Raw genomic sequence first — 17,899 nt, forward strand, 5'->3', positions numbered from 1 at the left:
CCACAGGCTGCAGAGATGGCTCAGCAGATAAGAGCTCTTGCTTCTCTTCCAGTGGACCAGAGTTCGGATCCTAGCACCTTCACCAGATGGCTCACACTGGCTCCAGAAACACTGAAAGCCTCTAACCTCCTCAGGCACCAGCGCGTGCCCATAGTCCTCACACAGATGCACACAGACAGGTAGCTAAAAGTTAATAATAAAATAAATTTTAAAAGAGGTTGTGGCCTGATCTGATTCATCTTCCTGATCATCCCTTTCATCCAAGGAAGATCCAAACCTGTTCAAGCTCGGGCCAGGTGAAGTGCGTGTGGGTGGCAGCCTGCCTCACACAGTCTTCGGTTTTAAATGGCTTCTTACTTCAAGTTATTGACTTGAAAGAGTAGCCAAACAACTGACTAGAAAAGGACAATCAAACCATCAGTTCTTGAACTATTTCATCCTCCAGGGAGGGATGAATGACAGTTTCAAAGGACAGAACCTTCAATGCAGAGAGGTAGGGAGAAGACAGAAACTGCCAGGGAGAAGAAAGAACACAGATTAGAATAAAGATCTCTTCATTGAAATATACAAACAATAACAAGAGTTGCCCACAGGATTATGGCAAGTCTCTCCTTTTGCAATGTGGATTCCTGGCAGAATGTGAAGGAAACTGGACTCCACTGCCCCAGTTTTCCAAACCAAGGAAATAAAATGTTTCCCAAACTTTCAATGCTCCCTTCCAAGTATTAACCCTGCCTGACCCTGCTTAGCTTCCTAGCCAGAAACATGCTGAAGACAATATGCCTGAAGATGAAACTTTCAACTTTTACTTCCGAAGACTTGCTTTAAGTTTTAAGGATGCTGAACCAGGGCAGGAGAGATAGTCAAAAGCACTTGCTGCTCTTGCAGAGGATCCAACTTTGATTCCCAGCTTCCACAGCCTTCTTTCTGGGACACCAGGTCCAGGGGGGTCCAACTACCTCTTCTGGCCTCTACAGGCAGCAGGCACACATGTGGTGCACAGGCAGAGGTGCAAGCAAAACACCCATGCCCATCCGCGTTGAAAATAAATACATCTTAAGGAGAAAGAGGAGGCAACTTCTTACGGTACATAAGAAGGGACACTGTGTTTTTTAAAATGGTCAACCAAAAGAAGGTATAGGTAAGCTTCATTGCATTTTGTTTTAGCTTTGTAAACTGGATTCTCATTTTCTGTTAGCTGAAAGCTATTGGGAAGAAAGTTTAAAAGGCCTCAGTTGATAACACAACCAATAATAGACACTGATTTATCTCAACAGTATACCTCAAGATACTTAATAATCTTGCTTTTTGGGCACGTTTTAAACAAGATCTCACAACAAAGCCCAGACTAGCCTTGAACTCAATCTTGCCACCTCAGTCTTTCAAATGTTGTGAATACAGGTCTAAACCTCTATGTCCAGCTTAGTATACTCCCCATCATGAAAAATTAACACCACCAACTTTTAACTAAAATTTTCTCTGAAATTTCATAACTGTACACAACGTGTTGTTATTCTCTTTCCATGCCCTCTCTTACTTACCTCCTGGATCTCTGTCTCCCTCTCAACCAATCCCTTTTCCCTTCCCAACCAATCCCTTTCCAAGATTTATATCTAGTTTAGCCAAGGCCATCTGTATGAACTGAAACTATTTCCTGTAGCCTGAACTACACAGATCTTAACTTGTTCATTTCAGGAGCTTCAAGAGGAAAGAAACTGGAAAGAATATGTTAGCAGGCTATGGGAAATGCTACCTTGTCCCTTCACCTTTTTTCCGGACAGCCAGTTAACATGAGTAACAATCATGCAATATGGCTAGTGAGGAATGGGGTGTAGGGTAGTTTTTGGTTTTATTTTTCTGTTATTGATTTGTGTCCTATGCTGACACCATTCTAGAGATTACTACCTAAAGGACATACAGACACCAAAAAAAAAAAAAAAAAAAAAAAAGAAAAAGAAAAGAAAAAGAAAAGAAAGAAAGAAAAAGAAAGAAGGAAAAACCCTACGACATTAGTGGTAACAGTAGACTCAAAAAATGAACAATCAACACCCCCTTTTTTAATCGGGTAAGAATACTTTCCTTTGTGATGTTCATGAAGAAAAGGTTTGCACACGGAATGTATTACTATGCCCACATATTCCCTTATGCAAGTAAACACAATTCTGAGTACTTTTCTAGCTGAAATCGGGTTCTCTCATTACTTGTTTGTTTCTGAGACTTGCTGAAGAATCAGATAAATTCTTAGCAGATTTTTTTTATTCATAAAGTAACACTAGAGGGGTACCTACTTGTCTCATACAAGATTCAAGCCACCTAGTTACCCTGTAAGATGATGCTAACCGTGAGTGTTTCCGATGGAGTGAGGTTTTTCAAAGAATTTGAATTGTTTGGAAAACCATAGTACACTCTCTTGTGTAGTGTTTAAAGGATCTAATGACACGGTTTTAATTGCCCCCTGGTGTTTTCCGATCTTAAATTCTGTTTTTTAGGACAATAGTCGATAATTAAGAAATGATCGTTTCTCATCAAAGAAACTGAACAAACTATAAACCAAAGCGTGGGGAAAGGCAAATAGACCTTTTCTGAGTTAACAAAGAGGCAACGCCTGGAAAAATCCGTTTATTTGCTTGAGTTTCAAACCCCTTCTCATCCTGCAGGTGAACGCGGCCAGCAGAAACCTAACCAAGAAAGGGGAAGGTGTTGCCAGCTTGTTTCAGCTCAGAAGCCCTCCTGAGGAAGAATGCTCTCTACAGTTGAACAGTCCCCTCAACTAAATCTCAGGTGTAGCTGAGGGCCACGAGTCTCCAAAAGAAAGCCCTAAAACTGCCACCTAAGCGAGAAGTTGCAGTTCCGTGTCGCTCGCCTTTCTCCCCGCCCGCTTTGGTGCCCTATTGAACGCAGCTAGGGCACTGCCAAGTAACTCCTTTTATGGTGAGAGGATGGATTCTTCGTCTTCTCCCCGCCCAAGCCTGGTACCTACTCACCCGTCCACCCATGCCTCTGCCAAGTCCCACCCGGAGCGCTCGGGCGTACACACCCATGGACAACCACACACCCACTTCTCTCCGCTCTGGGACTCCCGGGTAGAGCCCTAAAGCAATCGTCCCTACATCCCAAGAACCATCTGCGGGTGGAAGGTGCGAGAATAAACACACTCCACCCAGCAGAGCAACGTAGATCAGACACCGGTCCCAGCATCATTCAACTAAATGCCCAGCTCGGAGTGACAAAGCTCGAGCTGGGGTTTCCTGGGGAATCGGTCCGCAGGATCTCCGTACCTCCGAGGGAGGGAAGGCAACTGAAGCTGCACCCACAGCCCGGTGGCACCCCTGCAGGTCCCTGCAGCCCTCTCCAGCCTCTCCGCCCCGCCCTCCATCACCCGGCTCCCGGGCGGTGCTAGAGGAAGTCTCGCTCCGCCCCCTTTCCATGTCAACCAATGGAAGCCCGGGCCGCGCGCTGACTGTCTCCGCCCCCTCCAGGGAAACTTGCGGGTGGAGAAAAGTTTGTTCAGAGGCTGGAAACGCGGAGAGCGAAGCTCGAAACCCGGCAGCGGGAGAGGAAGATGAACAGCTCCAGGTCAGAGCCCCAGGCCCAGTGGACCCCGTGCCGCCCCCAGAGCACAAGGAGCGGCCTCAGCGGTAGCCGCCTTCTCCGGTAGCTGTCCGTTCTGCCCGCGGCTGGGGAGGAGGGAGCCGGGACCTACGCTCCGTTCCACCTGCACGCGTGGCGACACACCTGGACGCTGACCTCCCGCGCTAGACCTGCGGGCTCTGCAAGCAGAGACTGGTCTTTGAAAGAAGAAGGGGTTCGTAAATCAAACAAGAAACCCCAGACCGGTCTTCACTGACCCATCCCCGCTAGCCTCTCTTGCTTTCCAAGCTTTTTTGAAAGCGAGATACTCTGACCTCAGTTCCGGAAAGTTGGCAGCCTTCGATCCCCGGTTCCGAGAGCGGCAAAGGCTTGACAAGTTCCGCACTGCGTGAGAAGAGACTGATGGCTGAGGTTGGTGGTAGGTCCAGAACGACTGAGGCCTGAACCGTGGGGCGCACCCCACCCTACAGGTAAGTCTGGATGGAGGTCTTTGCGTGGTCAGGCGCTCTTCCGGGAAACCAAAGAACAGAATGTCCCATAATGTCCCAAAATGTCCGTAACTTGTTTCGATGAGAATTTTATCCACTCTGTGGGGAATATCACTAGAGAGTCACTTTTCCCTTGAGAAGGGTCTTGCTCATCTTGACGAGGGAAATGAGCTGAGTATGGGGGTGGGGGTGGGAAAGGCAGTTACCAGCTTATAAATATTAATGTCAGCAGAGTGGTGCTCTTGACAGAACGGATCCAGAGCTTAGGGATTTAAGTAGCTACAGTTAAGTGAGTCGCTACGGATGAGGAAGTCGGATCTGGTTGCTCTCCTTGTCCGCGACACAGCATTTTTGGCCAAGGGTCGAACACCTTGCAAGTTGTAAATGGCTCATCTTTCCTTCTCCTCTCTCTAGATACCATCCCTAGATCGATCCGTGAGCTCCAAAGCTGTGTACTACTGACCACCATCATGTCCATCCCCGGAGTCAACGCGTCCTTCTCCTCCACTCCGGAGAGGTTGAACAGCCCAGTGACCATTCCCGCAGTGATGTTTATCTTCGGGGTGGTGGGCAACCTGGTGGCCATCGTAGTATTGTGCAAGTCGCGCAAGGAGCAGAAGGAGACTACCTTTTACACTCTGGTATGTGGGCTGGCTGTCACTGACCTACTGGGCACATTGTTGGTAAGCCCAGTGACCATCGCCACATACATGAAGGGCCAGTGGCCCGGAGACCAGGCATTGTGTGACTACAGCACCTTCATCCTACTTTTCTTCGGCCTGTCGGGTCTCAGCATCATCTGTGCCATGAGCATTGAGCGCTACCTGGCCATCAACCACGCCTACTTCTACAGCCACTACGTGGACAAGCGGCTGGCCGGCCTCACGCTCTTCGCCGTCTATGCATCTAACGTGCTCTTCTGCGCACTGCCCAACATGGGCCTGGGTAGGTCCGAGCGGCAGTACCCGGGGACCTGGTGCTTCATCGACTGGACCACCAACGTAACGGCCTACGCCGCCTTCTCTTACATGTACGCGGGCTTCAGCTCCTTCCTCATCCTCGCCACCGTGCTCTGCAATGTGCTGGTGTGCGGCGCGCTGCTCCGCATGCACCGCCAGTTCATGCGCCGCACCTCGCTGGGCACGGAGCAGCACCACGCGGCCGCTGCAGCAGCGGTGGCTTCGGTGGCCTGTCGGGGTCACGCGGCCGCCTCCCCAGCCCTGCAGCGCCTCAGTGACTTTCGCCGCCGCAGGAGCTTCCGGCGCATCGCGGGTGCAGAGATCCAGATGGTCATCTTACTCATCGCCACCTCTCTGGTGGTGCTCATCTGCTCCATTCCGCTCGTGGTAAGTGTTTGGGGCTGGGGCCCACTGGACCTTTCTCCCGCGTCCATCCGCCTTCCTGCTCCCCTCCTTTCCCCTGAATCCTTGGGGATTCCGTTTTCTCCAGTTCTGGGCTGAGAACAACCACTTCAAGGCTTCTCTAAGCAGACCCAGGTTTTTCCTTCTAAGCCCTGACCTTTAAGAGACTCAGCAGGTGATTTCCCCCTACGTCCCCCGAATTTATTTCCCCCGAAAGCATGAGTTCTGAGGTCCCCTGGACAACCCCCTACCCAGGTTCCCCGATTGACCCATGTTTTTCTTTGTATCTTCCCTGAACCTTCAGGCAGGATCAGCTAGATGGGGGGTGGGGACGACACACTAGCGTTACTTACTCTAGCGCTCCACTCTGTGGCCCAGAGTCAGCAAACTAAGGGAGATAAAACTCAGTTGAATTCATTTCCGTAGGAGAGTGTGGGTTCAAGCGTTTTGATTTCTGCAACCCTTTTACTTTTTCCTAGATTATGCAGCATTTTAAAGTTAGAATAGACGAGATGCTTTTCCGTTTAAAAAGCCTAAGGACTCACTTCACAGAAGAGTCCTTAGAATAATCTTGCAGACACATTCATGCTGCTCCCTGCCCCCACCCAGCCCCCGCCTCCCTTAACCCCTCCACCACCTACCCACCCAAAACCTTGAACAGACTCTTGAACTGGGTATGGTCCAAATTCAAGTTCCTTATTCTTTTTGCTAGCTAAGAAAGCATGACGGACTAGTTGGTGTGCATTGTGCTCTAATTCTCAATGACCAGGAGCGGTGCAGTTTCTCCGTGTTGGAACTCCAGTCCCCACCACTGTAGTATTAGTGTCTTGCTGGAACACTTCTAATTTGGACCTTTGTGGTGCATCTGTTGGTGTCTTGGTGTGCTTCATCTCTGAGGAACACACTCTTTAACGCTGCCTTCAGTAATGTCTAAAATATTATAAGCAGAGAGGAGCAAAACCTAAAAGTTCTCTGCTTTTACATGTTACTGACAGAACGCACCAGAAACAAATCAATGGTCAAGCATTATTCTTCATCTAGAATTTATCTTGCTCTGAGCTCTATCTCTCAAAAGACTGCATTCCTAGAAATTCTAAACCACCTATTCAAAAAGAGATTGTTGTCTATGTCTGGGGGGGGGGCAAGTAGCAATAGAGGTAAAGGCTCCTGTTCTTTACTTTCTCTTATTAACACCACCAGGTATCTTTGATATAGAAATATTTTTATCTCTTACAAAGGTGACTGTAAATGGAAGAAAACTTAGTGGCGACTGAGAGCCAGCATACAGTAGCTTCTTGCCAATGTGTATAAACAGACGTAAATAGGACTGGTCAGAAGAGCCTCGAGGCTATCTCGGAAACTAATGTAATTTACAGAGTTAAGTTACACTCAAAATGCATAAATATATTTTACTGTCTGTAATGGCAGCTCAGAATAAAGGGAGATCTGGAAGGGAAGAGCTGGGGCCTCTAGTCTCTACCTTCTATTTTATGGGACAGTAAAGGACAAAGTAAGTAGCTGTGATTTACAGGAGGTCCACTTCACAGAACAGAGGACTCGGAGCTAGGCCATTAGTAACCGTGCACAGGCTCTCCAAATGTTTTGGTTAGAAGTGAGCATGTGACGCTACAATTCACACGAAGCTACCAATAAAGTATCCCCCTGTGTCATCTGGGGAGGCGTACAAAACCAATTCTATGGGCTAGCCTGGCCCTCGGGTTCAGGGACATTTATGACAAAGCCTGAGTGTGTGAAGACCCAGAGCTGTATCTACAGCTGCCGTGTCCATCACATTTTAACTGAAAAATACTGTGGAAAGTCACTGCTGGGTAGAGGATATTAAGTAACAATCTCTGAGCACCAAAACTGACTCAGCTAAGGGGGGAATCCTGCTGGTCAGAACCCTGCTTGCTTTCCTGAGAAATAAGTAATCAAATAAATAAGAGTAGCTTCTGATTGCTAACCTTGAGTTTGGGCTAGGCAAATCTACTCTTTCCGAGACAGTTTAAGTAAAAACAGTTTGTGACAAGTACTGAGGAGCTATGGAGCCCATGTGGTCACCCGCAATGCAACGCTTACTGAGAGGACCGAAAGAAACTGTCACAGTTAACAGTCTTTCTTGGCTGTTTTTACAGCCCCGCCCCCATATTCTGGGAATGCGCGAGATTGAAGCTTTGCAAACTCTCTGTCAGTTAGAGCAGTTGGGCGCACATGTTTTCAGTTCAGAGGGAACTGGTGAAATGTCTGCTTTGACATTATAGAATGAGACCGAGCGCTCATCCCACCGGAGGGAAATGGAAGCCTCCGGGTCACTTCCAATGCTTTAGGATGGCCACCCGGCAGAGCAAATACAGCTGACTTGGACTCAGAGAGCCACATCCAGTGTATGTACCAACAGGCGGCCACTGCAAAGCACTCGAGTGTGTGTCTAATGGAGGTGTGGGGAGAAGAGGCTAGATGAGGTCTTAAAGAACAGTCGATACTTTAGTATGGAAAGTGAATTTTAGTTTGTTATGCAAAGTAGAGCTGAGCTTGAAAACTAGAGCTGAGAGAGACTAATGAAAGTGTCAGATCTGCAAAATTCTCCAAGTGGGTCCTAACCAATGGATAGAGAAAGTGGAAGCATACACTGTAGCCCAGGCAGCGTTTGGTAGGAACATGGTTCTTGTCGCCGTGTCCTTTCTGCTATTAATAACCGGTCTCAGGGTTGGGTGGCTATTGCTGTTGCTGAATGCAGGAGATGGTGAAGAAATGAAAGACAAGAAATTAAAGCATGCTTAATATAATATCCTGCATCCTTTAGAAACATGAAATGAACAAACTCCTAAGGTCATCATGTTAAGTACTGTAGCTAGATCAATTTCTGGTACTTAAGGTTGCGGTTATAATGCTAATGTTGAGACAACAGTCATAATCAGACCTTTTGCCTCGGGGCTAAAGAGCCAGGCTGTCAGATTTGGAAAGGCATTTTCCCCCACATGCAGGAAGCCGGGGACGTATTTATTGCTTATTTGTTTTTTCTTTTATTTTTTCTTCTTGCTTGGAGCAAGCAGGAGTACGGCAAGCTAATTAATCTTCTGCCTCAGTCAGGTGAATTTTCCATCCTTAGGGAAATAGTTCCCTGCGTTTCTCTGGCTGCTTACTGGAAAGTCTATAAAGGCATCACCAACAGCCTATAAAAGCAGATGAAAACCGTAAACAGGAACACTTTTTGTAGGAGGCAAACTGGCAGCGGGCCCATTAAACGATCGCATGAGCGAAAAGCACACGCGCAGGTAACAGGAATGTGATTAATTTAGATGCCACTGCAGCAAGACCCATGAGATCCATCGCTTTTCTAAAAAATGCGACTACGTTTTTAAAAGAACTGCACTTCCTAGAAGCAATGTTTGAGTCAGAGAGTGAAATGGCAGGACCTTTAGGAGCACTCGGAGGACTGCCGAGCAGTACAGAAAAACATGGTTTGCCCAAACCCAGCAGCTTGTTGGAATCGACTCAGAGGGCTGGGCTCCTGTCCCTGCCGGCTCCACCTCAGTTTCCCCAGCAACAGAGAAAGAACTGTGTCTAACTGGATGGCCCTGAAACGGATCTGTCTTCAGTTCTTCTCATCCTCTTTACTGATATCTCAAGCTTTGCTTCTATTGAACATCTCTAAGAGGACCTTTTCTCCCTTAGAGCTGAAGTGCTGAAGCTGTGAATTAGGGGACCAAACAAACTTTTAAAATAGGCTCGCAATGCAGATATTAACCAGTAGGGACTGAGTAACTTGCATGCAACGAATGGCCAGTTAGTGGCCTAGAAGGAACAAGGAATACAGACTCATACCTGCACTCAGTTAAGAGCATGAACATTTGTTTTACAGGGGTGTGGTAAGAACTTCTAGTAACAGCTGTGTTAATTCTAGGCTCTTCACAAGGCAGTGAGAGATAACAGAGCACACAGAGATAATCCCTTTCCTGTGCTTGCAACAGAACAAGTAGCCCCATGCTCAAATCCAGTTAGAGCCTGCCATTTACTGGACCGTGTTTCAATTCAGACAATCGATTATTCCATTAGTCAAGAGTTCAATATTTCGATTCAACATTCCCTTCAAGCAGGTTATTCTTAAGTATGTTTTTAATGCCAGCCACCAGCTGTACCCCAAAGCTGTGTTTTACCTGCAGTCATCAGTAGTCCATGTTTCCACACATGGGTTAAAAAGAAAATAGTAAGTGATGAAATATGTGTTAGTCTAGGTGTTGTTCCAAGCACTTTAAGAATTTATGCTCAGCTCAGAGTTTTAAACCCAGCCCTAGGGAGACAAAGGTAGCCAGAGCTCTGTGGGTTCCAGGCCAGCCTAATCTGCAGAGCAAGTTTCAGGCCAGTAAGGGGTACATAGAGGCCCTGTCTGAAAACAAAACCAACAACAAACAACAACAAAAAACCCCAAGCCACTTAAGTATAAATGGTAAACACCTACACATCACAGCCAAACTACGGAAAAGTTTGTCCAGTGTCAAATCTTAGGCCTTTCTACCACAGTATCCTACATCCTCCCATTAACTTTCCTGCAGTCATACCTTCTAGTTTTTATTGGATCCTCTCCAAGCTCTATTCCAGCGCTCCTAGGCTTAATGTCTAATCAGTCTTAAGACGTTCAGACCCGTAGAATTGCTGCCAACATCAGGCACAAGTTACATTCGCAAGGTCTGCAGCTGCTCGTGGTCTAAAGTGGGAGAACGGAGCCTTGTTTACATCCAGCGAGGTTTTCAGGATTTTCTCCCCTTTCCAACTCAAAGGTTCTATTCTATCAGCAACAAATGCTTCCATAACTGCAGACCGCCTGGACTTCTGCATTTATATAACATCTAGGGCTTGCTGGAGAAGGGGTGTGAAAAGTATCCTTACCTCCCCACAGGGCACTGCTGTAGATGATTCTACCAACCCTGTCACTGCTCTTCAGGGACAGGAAAGCAACTGGCCCTTTGGAGTTGGTTTCTTGTTGTTGTTATTCTTTGGTTTTTCGGTTGGTCGGTTGGTTGGTTGCGCAAGACAGGGTTTCTCTGTAGCCCTGGCTGTCCTGGAGCTCACTCTGTAGAGTAAGTGGACCTTAAAGTGAAGCCAGAGATGCTATACTTCTTCAAGTGCTATAAAACGCACAAAGGTTCTGGGTTTGTCTCTTTTTCTTTCCTCTTTCTTGACACCACACTGAGCATTGGAGGCAAAGTCAAGCTTGTTCCATTTGATTCCCTGAAAACAATTCGAAGGACTTTGAGAAATTTTTATATGAATTTAGAATTTGGAAGTACTTATTGAATTTATTCTGCAGTTTTGGGAATTAGGCCTCAGGCTTTATGCATGCTAGGCAAGTGCTGTATCCTATCCTAGCCCAGAAAGCTATATTTTATACTCATCCGTATGCTACCCTTAGGAGCGCTCATTTACTGAAAGACACTAAATGACCAGACCCTGGGGCCTGTGCCAATGATAAGCTCCCCTTACCCCCAGCCCCAGTGGAACTCCACAATAGAACTTTAAATGTATACTTTGTTTACATTCCCTTCTGTAGTGGTCTGATTTAATTATGGCTGGAGATAAAATTAAATGCTACATCACTCATTTTTGTTTTACAACAGTGACTTTTTAAAATATCACAGAAACTTGAAAACAAAATGTGAATTCCTCCTGCATTCCTTTAAGTGACTACAGCTTTTTGTTTTACCTGTTCAGAAATTTCCTCTTCTCGGAGGTAACCGTGTGTCCGTTGAGGTTTCGGTGGAGAAGCTACCAATATAAAAACATATTAATATACATAATTCAAAGTCGAAACTTAACCAAGCCTCTGTTCTGAAAGCTTCTTGGAAAGAAAGTATTGGAAAGTCTCTGCAAAGACCAGTCCAGGAGACACAGCAGTAGCCGCTCCGGGGTAGAGCAACACTGCCCTCTAGAGGCTTAGGATGTCAGGTTCCCGCAAACCCTGCCACAGACAGTGCTAACCAGTGGGTTCCAGCCCAACACTTCTTTGACCTTTAGAAACATAATGTGGAGTGTGAATAAAATAGAGACCACATTGCTTCCTAGCAATGACTCCATTACTAAGGATAAATTTTCAGACATAAATCCAGACTGGTAGAACAAGAAAACAAGATGAAGCTTGTCTGGAAAATAGAGCCCAGACCAGACCTGATTATCAGGAAGATAGAGAGCTTGCAGAGTTCCTCAGCACCTTCAGGTCTCTAGTTTATACCTCCTCATCCCAGCCCTTGGGAAGATGTGAGAGGAAGATTTCCAAGAGATTGAGGCCAGCCTGGTAAAGATCACACACACGCACACATGCGCACGCACGCACGTACGCACGCACGCACGCACGCACGCACACATGCGCACGCACGCACAGCCTTTCAGGAAATCTGAGAAAAGAGGGGAAATTTGCTCAGCTGCTGAGTAGCACCAAGGACTTTTTTGTTTGTATGCTTGTCTTTGAGGCACTGGAGAACAAATCAAGGGTCTTGTGTGTGCTTCACAAGCATTGTCCTAACGAGCACCATCGCAAGTCCAGGTTTTTACTAGTATTTGTAAAGATTTTGTTCAACTAAGAATGCTTTTCAGTTGTTCCGGCAGAGACTCTAAGACCATTTTAAGACAAATCATCATATCCTGCTATTTAGTTTACATCCTTTTTTCTTTTACTTAGCCGCCTTCAAGAGAACAAGATATGAATGTCATCTGAAGTCCAGTTGACTCTTTTATTCTACAAGACTTGCAGTCCATAATCCTTTCTCCCAAATCTTTAGAACTCACCATTTCTTGGCTCCTTGCAGAGTAGTTGTTAACATATTGGAGCAGACAGAAGTTTAGGTTAGGTCAAGTTTTACAACCAAATAAATATATTTCCAAAACCAGTGAGAAAAAACAATGACAAAGAAAATTACTGAGAACGTTCTGACCAAGGGCAGATGGGCAGTTGCCAAATTGGGATTAACAAAAGAGACAGAAACTGTACCATTGGCTTAGATCACCAAGAAATAAGATGTATCTAAACAGAGTTTTACAAATTAATTTAAAATGTCTTTAATTTTTTAAGCTTTTACCCAAATTGCTATTTTTCTTAACATATCCATGCTCTTTCCTGGTAAGCAATACAGTCTGAATCATTTATTATTATTATTATTATTATTATTATTATTATTATTATTATTATTTTATTGTTACTAAACCTCAAGCCCACAACAGTGAAATCATCAAATCTTGTCACAAGCATTTGTTTCTAACTGATATAGGCTCTTCATGAGTATTCTTTCTCCCTTTATAACATTTATTCCTCTTCCCTAACTACGAGAGTTATCCTTACCTAAAATAATTCCCACAAACGGGCAATGATTATGATCTCAAAGCTTCCTTTTACCTGGGTTACAAGTAGGTTTTACCACATACATTAGGAACAAACTCAAGAGTAGTGACAAGCACTTTCTCCACTAAAGAATTAGATAACATTCCCTAGGCTTACGATAGCCTTGCTCATTTCCGTGAATCATCTGGCTTTCGAAGATGACGTATCACTTCACTCTTCCGTGACTCTGCATAGGGAGCTTTCTCTCTGCTGAATCTTATTTCCTTCCTTGGGAAGCTGGCAGATTGCCCCTCCTCCATCAAAACCCAATGTTGTTGCTTCTCCAAAAGGACTCTTCCCATGCCTGCTCACCTGCAGTAGCTGTGCCCTGTGTGCACTTTTCCTGGTCCTGTTGGTTGCTGTGTGGTGATGGCTGATCTTCTCTCCCTGTCCTCTGCACTACATACATTGCTATCTGCCTCCAAGTGGCGTGGGGCATCTCATACAACTGTTGCTTCCCAGAAACTGTCATAATACCTCAAACATTGTACGTGTTCATCGTTAAATGATGAGATATGTAAACAAATATTGTTGAGTCAGTGCACGATTTTAAGAGTAGTTTTTTTAACTGTTCCAATTAAGGTTCCCAAATAGCAAAGCTTCTAGGGTGTTCTGGTATGTAGTCCGTCTATTTATACCATGCCTAGTACATGGTAGGCTGCTAAACATGGCTCTTGCCTTCATAGCTTAAGCTGCACCACAGCAAGTTGACATCCTTACTAACCTGTTTGCACACTGGTCTCCGAGTACTTGCCTACTAGCTAAAAGGCTTTAGAAACCCAGAGGAGGGTTGCTTCTCATTGGAGTTGTGGAATGTCAGTGAATTCAGCTGAACCCTATCTTTTATTTTTTTTTTTTAATTGGGTATTTCTTATTTACATTTCAAATGTTATTCCCTTTCCAGGTTTCCTGTCCATAAGCCCCCTAACCCTCCCCCCCCTCTATAAGGCTGTAACCCTCCCCATCCACCTCTCCCTACCCCCCTACACTGGAGGTCCAACCTTGGCAGGACCAAGGGCTTCTCCTTCCATTGGTGCCCAGCAAGGCCATCCTTTGCTACCTATGCAACTGGAGCCATGGGTCAGTCCATGTGTAGTCTTCGGGTAGTGGTTTAGTCCCTGGAAGCTCTGGTCGGTTGGCATTGTTTCTCTTATGGGGTTGAACCCTATCTTGAAAAGGTTTTAGCAGCTGAACTGCACAACAGGACATCGACTTCAGAAATACTGTTCTGGGACAGTCTGGAGGAGGGATAGGAGAGATGGCGGATGGAGGCATTTGGAGTTTGCTGTGATGTTATCTCCAGTGAGAAATGCTGATAAAGACAAGGTTAGAGAAAGCTCTGGGTTCAGAGACAAGAATACCAGGTAGCTATTAGGGAGAGCAAGGAGAGCCAGGCCTGACTCCAAGCAGATACCACCTCACTGGAAACATACGATTCTCCAGTGATTCTGGGTGACAGGAGATACTGACGGTGGGTCAAAAGTACAAAGTATTTTCTCTTAGGGTAAAGCATAAGCAACTCGGCCTTTTGTAATGGTTACACCGTTGACCGGCTTACAGAATTAGTCTCTTAAAATACAGTAACTGGCTTGTTGTGTAGACCGCTGTTGCAAAGCAGGCATTGCCACCTAAGAGCTGCTACATCACGTCACGTTGCAAAGGTAAATTCAGCACTTAAGTATTTTGCCAAATTGCCTAATTATAAAAGCTCAACATGGTTCTCTCGTCTACGCAGGTGCGAGTGTTCATCAACCAGTTATATCAGCCAAGTGTGGTGAAAGACATCAGCAGAAACCCGGATTTGCAGGCCATCAGAATTGCTTCTGTGAACCCCATCCTGGACCCTTGGATCTACATCCTTCTTCGGAAGACTGTGCTCAGTAAAGCCATAGAGAAGATCAAGTGTCTCTTCTGCCGCATTGGTGGTTCTGGCAGAGACGGCTCAGCACAGCACTGCTCAGAGAGTCGGAGGACATCTTCTGCCATGTCTGGCCACTCCCGCTCCTTCCTCTCGCGGGAGTTGAGGGAGATCAGCAGCACCTCTCAGACCCTCCTGTACCTGCCAGACCTAACTGAAAGCAGCCTCGGAGGCAAGAATTTGCTTCCAGGTACGCATGGCATGGGCCTGACCCAAGCAGACACCACCTCGCTGAGAACTTTGCGAATTTCAGAGACCTCAGACTCCTCCCAGGGCCAGGACTCTGAGAGTGTCCTGTTGGTGGATGAGGTTAGCGGGAGCCAGAGAGAGGAGCCTGCCTCTAAGGGGAACTCTCTGCAAGTCACGTTCCCCAGTGAAACGCTGAAATTATCTGAAAAATGTATATAGTAGCTTAAAGGGGGGAGAAAGCACTGTTTTTGGAATCTTATAAAATCCTGTGCAATAGACATACACGTGTTTAGCTGTACTCAGAAGGGCTGTCTTCATCTGGGACTCCTAGAGAACATTCGAGCTCCTGAGGACCCTTCAAGGCTGCACATTGAGGCCCTTGAGTGCCCAGGCCTGAAGCACATTGGCTGTCGTTCTGATGTGACTCAAGATTATGGTTGCAACTTGACAGCATTTTCTACTGGACAGGAAGATGGCAGAAGCTATGCTATTTTCATAGCAAAAGAGCTTCAATTTGGCACATACCAGGGGTCCAGCTACTGGAAGGGCTCTACCCCATACTCTGAGGACTACCTTACAGCTGACTTAAGTGTCTCACTAAAGCATGAAATGTGAATTTTTATTGTTGGAAATATAATTTAAGGTATTTATGTTCTTCTCTGTGAGAAGGTTTATTGTTAATACAAGGTATAAAAAAACATATGATACGCCCTCTCCTGCCAATATAACCAGCTAATATTGTTGATGTTAATTTTTTTCCATAAACAAGTTGAAGCCAAGGTGTTGAAAACAGAGTGAAACTAATATCTATAAAATAGATATAAATTTTTAAAATAGTTTAGTATCATCAAAGAAAAATATTAAGATGTGAAAAATAAACATCCTAAAATATATTTTCCAAGCTATATATAATAATGAAAAGGTAAAAACATAATATTACATTTATTTATCCAGGAAACTGTGATTTCAGGAGCACCTAACATTGCTGGTAAATATTTTCACCCTTTGTCCCCACAAATTGGTATTTTTAAAGATGTAACATACTATTTTTAAAAGTCTCTAGCTACCCATTAGGAAAGTGTATAGTATAAAACGTCTAAGTAGCTTATTCTGTCCTGAAAGCCTGTGTAGTTACTCTCTAGTGTGGTTCCCTCTCTGGTGTTGGTGTGTGTGTGTGTGTGTGTGTGTGTGTGTGTGTGTGTGAAGACACACTGACAGTTTCGTGTAACTCCCAGTAATACTGTACCTGTGTTTGGAGGAGCTTTCTCAGAGAAATATCAAGCATGTTTTGTTGCTTAACGTGTCCTTGTGAACTGCTTGGCTGTGATTAAATTCTGAGCCTGACACTGATATGGTTTTAAAGAGTAGCTGAACAGACTGAAATTATTATGGAGATTACAATAAACAATTGCGTTCAATCTGAGTTCCATAGTCTCAATCTGGAAAACATCAACAGATCTTTTCCTTGCTGTTTTGTTTTGGGACACCTACATCATTTTAAACTTAAAGGGTTTGGGGTTGGCTGGTTGGCTGGGTAGCTGGTTTGTTGGTTTTGTTTTGCTTGAATTTGGAAGACCCTTTTATTAGATTTTAAAGAAAAACTCCAAGGCAGCAAATTGTAAATCTCACCGGCTGCCCAGGAAGGAAGGGAGAGTAAAGGCTGTGCCATTCAGTCCAGTGGGCATGGATGTCAGCCACATCACACACAAGCAGCTGCATGGGAGGAAGAGGCACTTTAGGAAATAAGGAACCCCTAAGCATACCCAGGCTCTAGCCAGCATCTGAAAAAATAAAAAAGGAAAAAGTCACGCTTTTCTGGGTGAGAACTCCAACAGATGGGCAGACCCAAAAGGAGTTTGTGGCAGCCATGAAGCGACTGAATAGACAGAGGGAATTCTGGAAAAGTACACGGAGAATGGATATTGTCTCCTGAGTTAATCCTGTTGGCCCGATCAGTCACCCGATCAAGGGACCATATATATCCTCAGGAAGTAAGGTCCACCTTAAACTGTGCTAAAGAGATAGGAGGGATTGATTATCCCCTTAACGAGGTAAATTAAATTTTTTAAACTGATTTTTAAACATAATTTTAAAATATTATTAAATTGTCAAGCACAGTATAAAAAGCCTTCGGTCTACTTACTTAGGAACCACGATCCAAGTGACAGACTAGTACTCCATTTCACCAGTTTATGTCACTGGTGGGAGAACCAATGTCGGGCTTAACTAGCTTCATGTTCAAGATCCAAACAATTATCACCAACTATTGACATTAGTACTTCCTATTTGCTTCCTCTATATCAGTGTTCCTAAGACGTTTGCCTGCATACGTCACCTATAGAACCTGTTTTTTTTTTTTTCTTCCTCACTTCCTGCTCTCCCCGCCTCCCTCCCACCCTACCCCCATTGCTCCAGAATCCTTCTCTATGGTTCAGGCTGGCCGATAACTCAGGTGGTGTGCTGAGATTACAGAACTGCACCAGCACACCCAACACGGTTCCAATTCAGTAGGTGTGGGGATCTACATTTCTAAATCATTCCCAGGGCACACCGATGCTGCCAGTTTTAGGAGGTACTTTTAACGATTGTCTTTTTTTGTTTTGTTTTGTTTTTTCCGGAGCTGAGGACCAAATCCAGGGCCTTGCTCTTGCTAGGCAAGTTCTCTACCACTGAGCTAAATCCCCAACCCTTTAGGAGATACTTTAACAACAATCAACCTAGAGGCTTGAAGTCACAGTTTACTATTTGCACATGCTCAGAGACATCTCTAGAGAGTAGCAGAAAAGAAAGACATTATCTTTGCAGGCCTTGCCTCAGGGATTTTAAGGTAAGAACGGCTCAAGAAAGGAACGTGAAGCTTAAACTTCCAAAGTTCTGTTACCATCTGAACCAATGCCTAATTGGTTTCAAAAAATGTGTGTTAAACTGGATTTTGTTTTGCCTCCACGAACATGATCCATAGAGGCCATCCATCCCTAGATTT

General features: G+C 45.2%; 1 protein-coding gene across 1 annotated transcript; it reads left to right on the forward strand.

Annotated features, from left to right (window-relative positions):
- The first annotated feature begins 3,484 nt into the window (after positions 1-3,484).
- Ptger4 (prostaglandin E receptor 4) lies at positions 3,485-16,339 on the forward strand. The gene is made up of 3 exons (XM_032898818.1): positions 3,485-4,061; positions 4,494-5,425; positions 14,545-16,339. The coding sequence occupies exons 2-3, from the start codon at positions 4,550-4,552 to the stop codon at positions 15,133-15,135; spliced, it is 1,467 nt and encodes a 488-aa protein (XP_032754709.1). The 5' UTR covers positions 3,485-4,061; positions 4,494-4,549; the 3' UTR covers positions 15,136-16,339.
- Positions 16,340-17,899: the final 1,560 nt, after the last annotated feature.

The sequence above is a fragment of the Rattus rattus genome, chromosome 3, assembly GCF_011064425.1.
Source record: "Rattus rattus isolate New Zealand chromosome 3, Rrattus_CSIRO_v1, whole genome shotgun sequence".
NCBI lineage: Eukaryota > Metazoa > Chordata > Mammalia > Rodentia > Muridae > Rattus > Rattus rattus.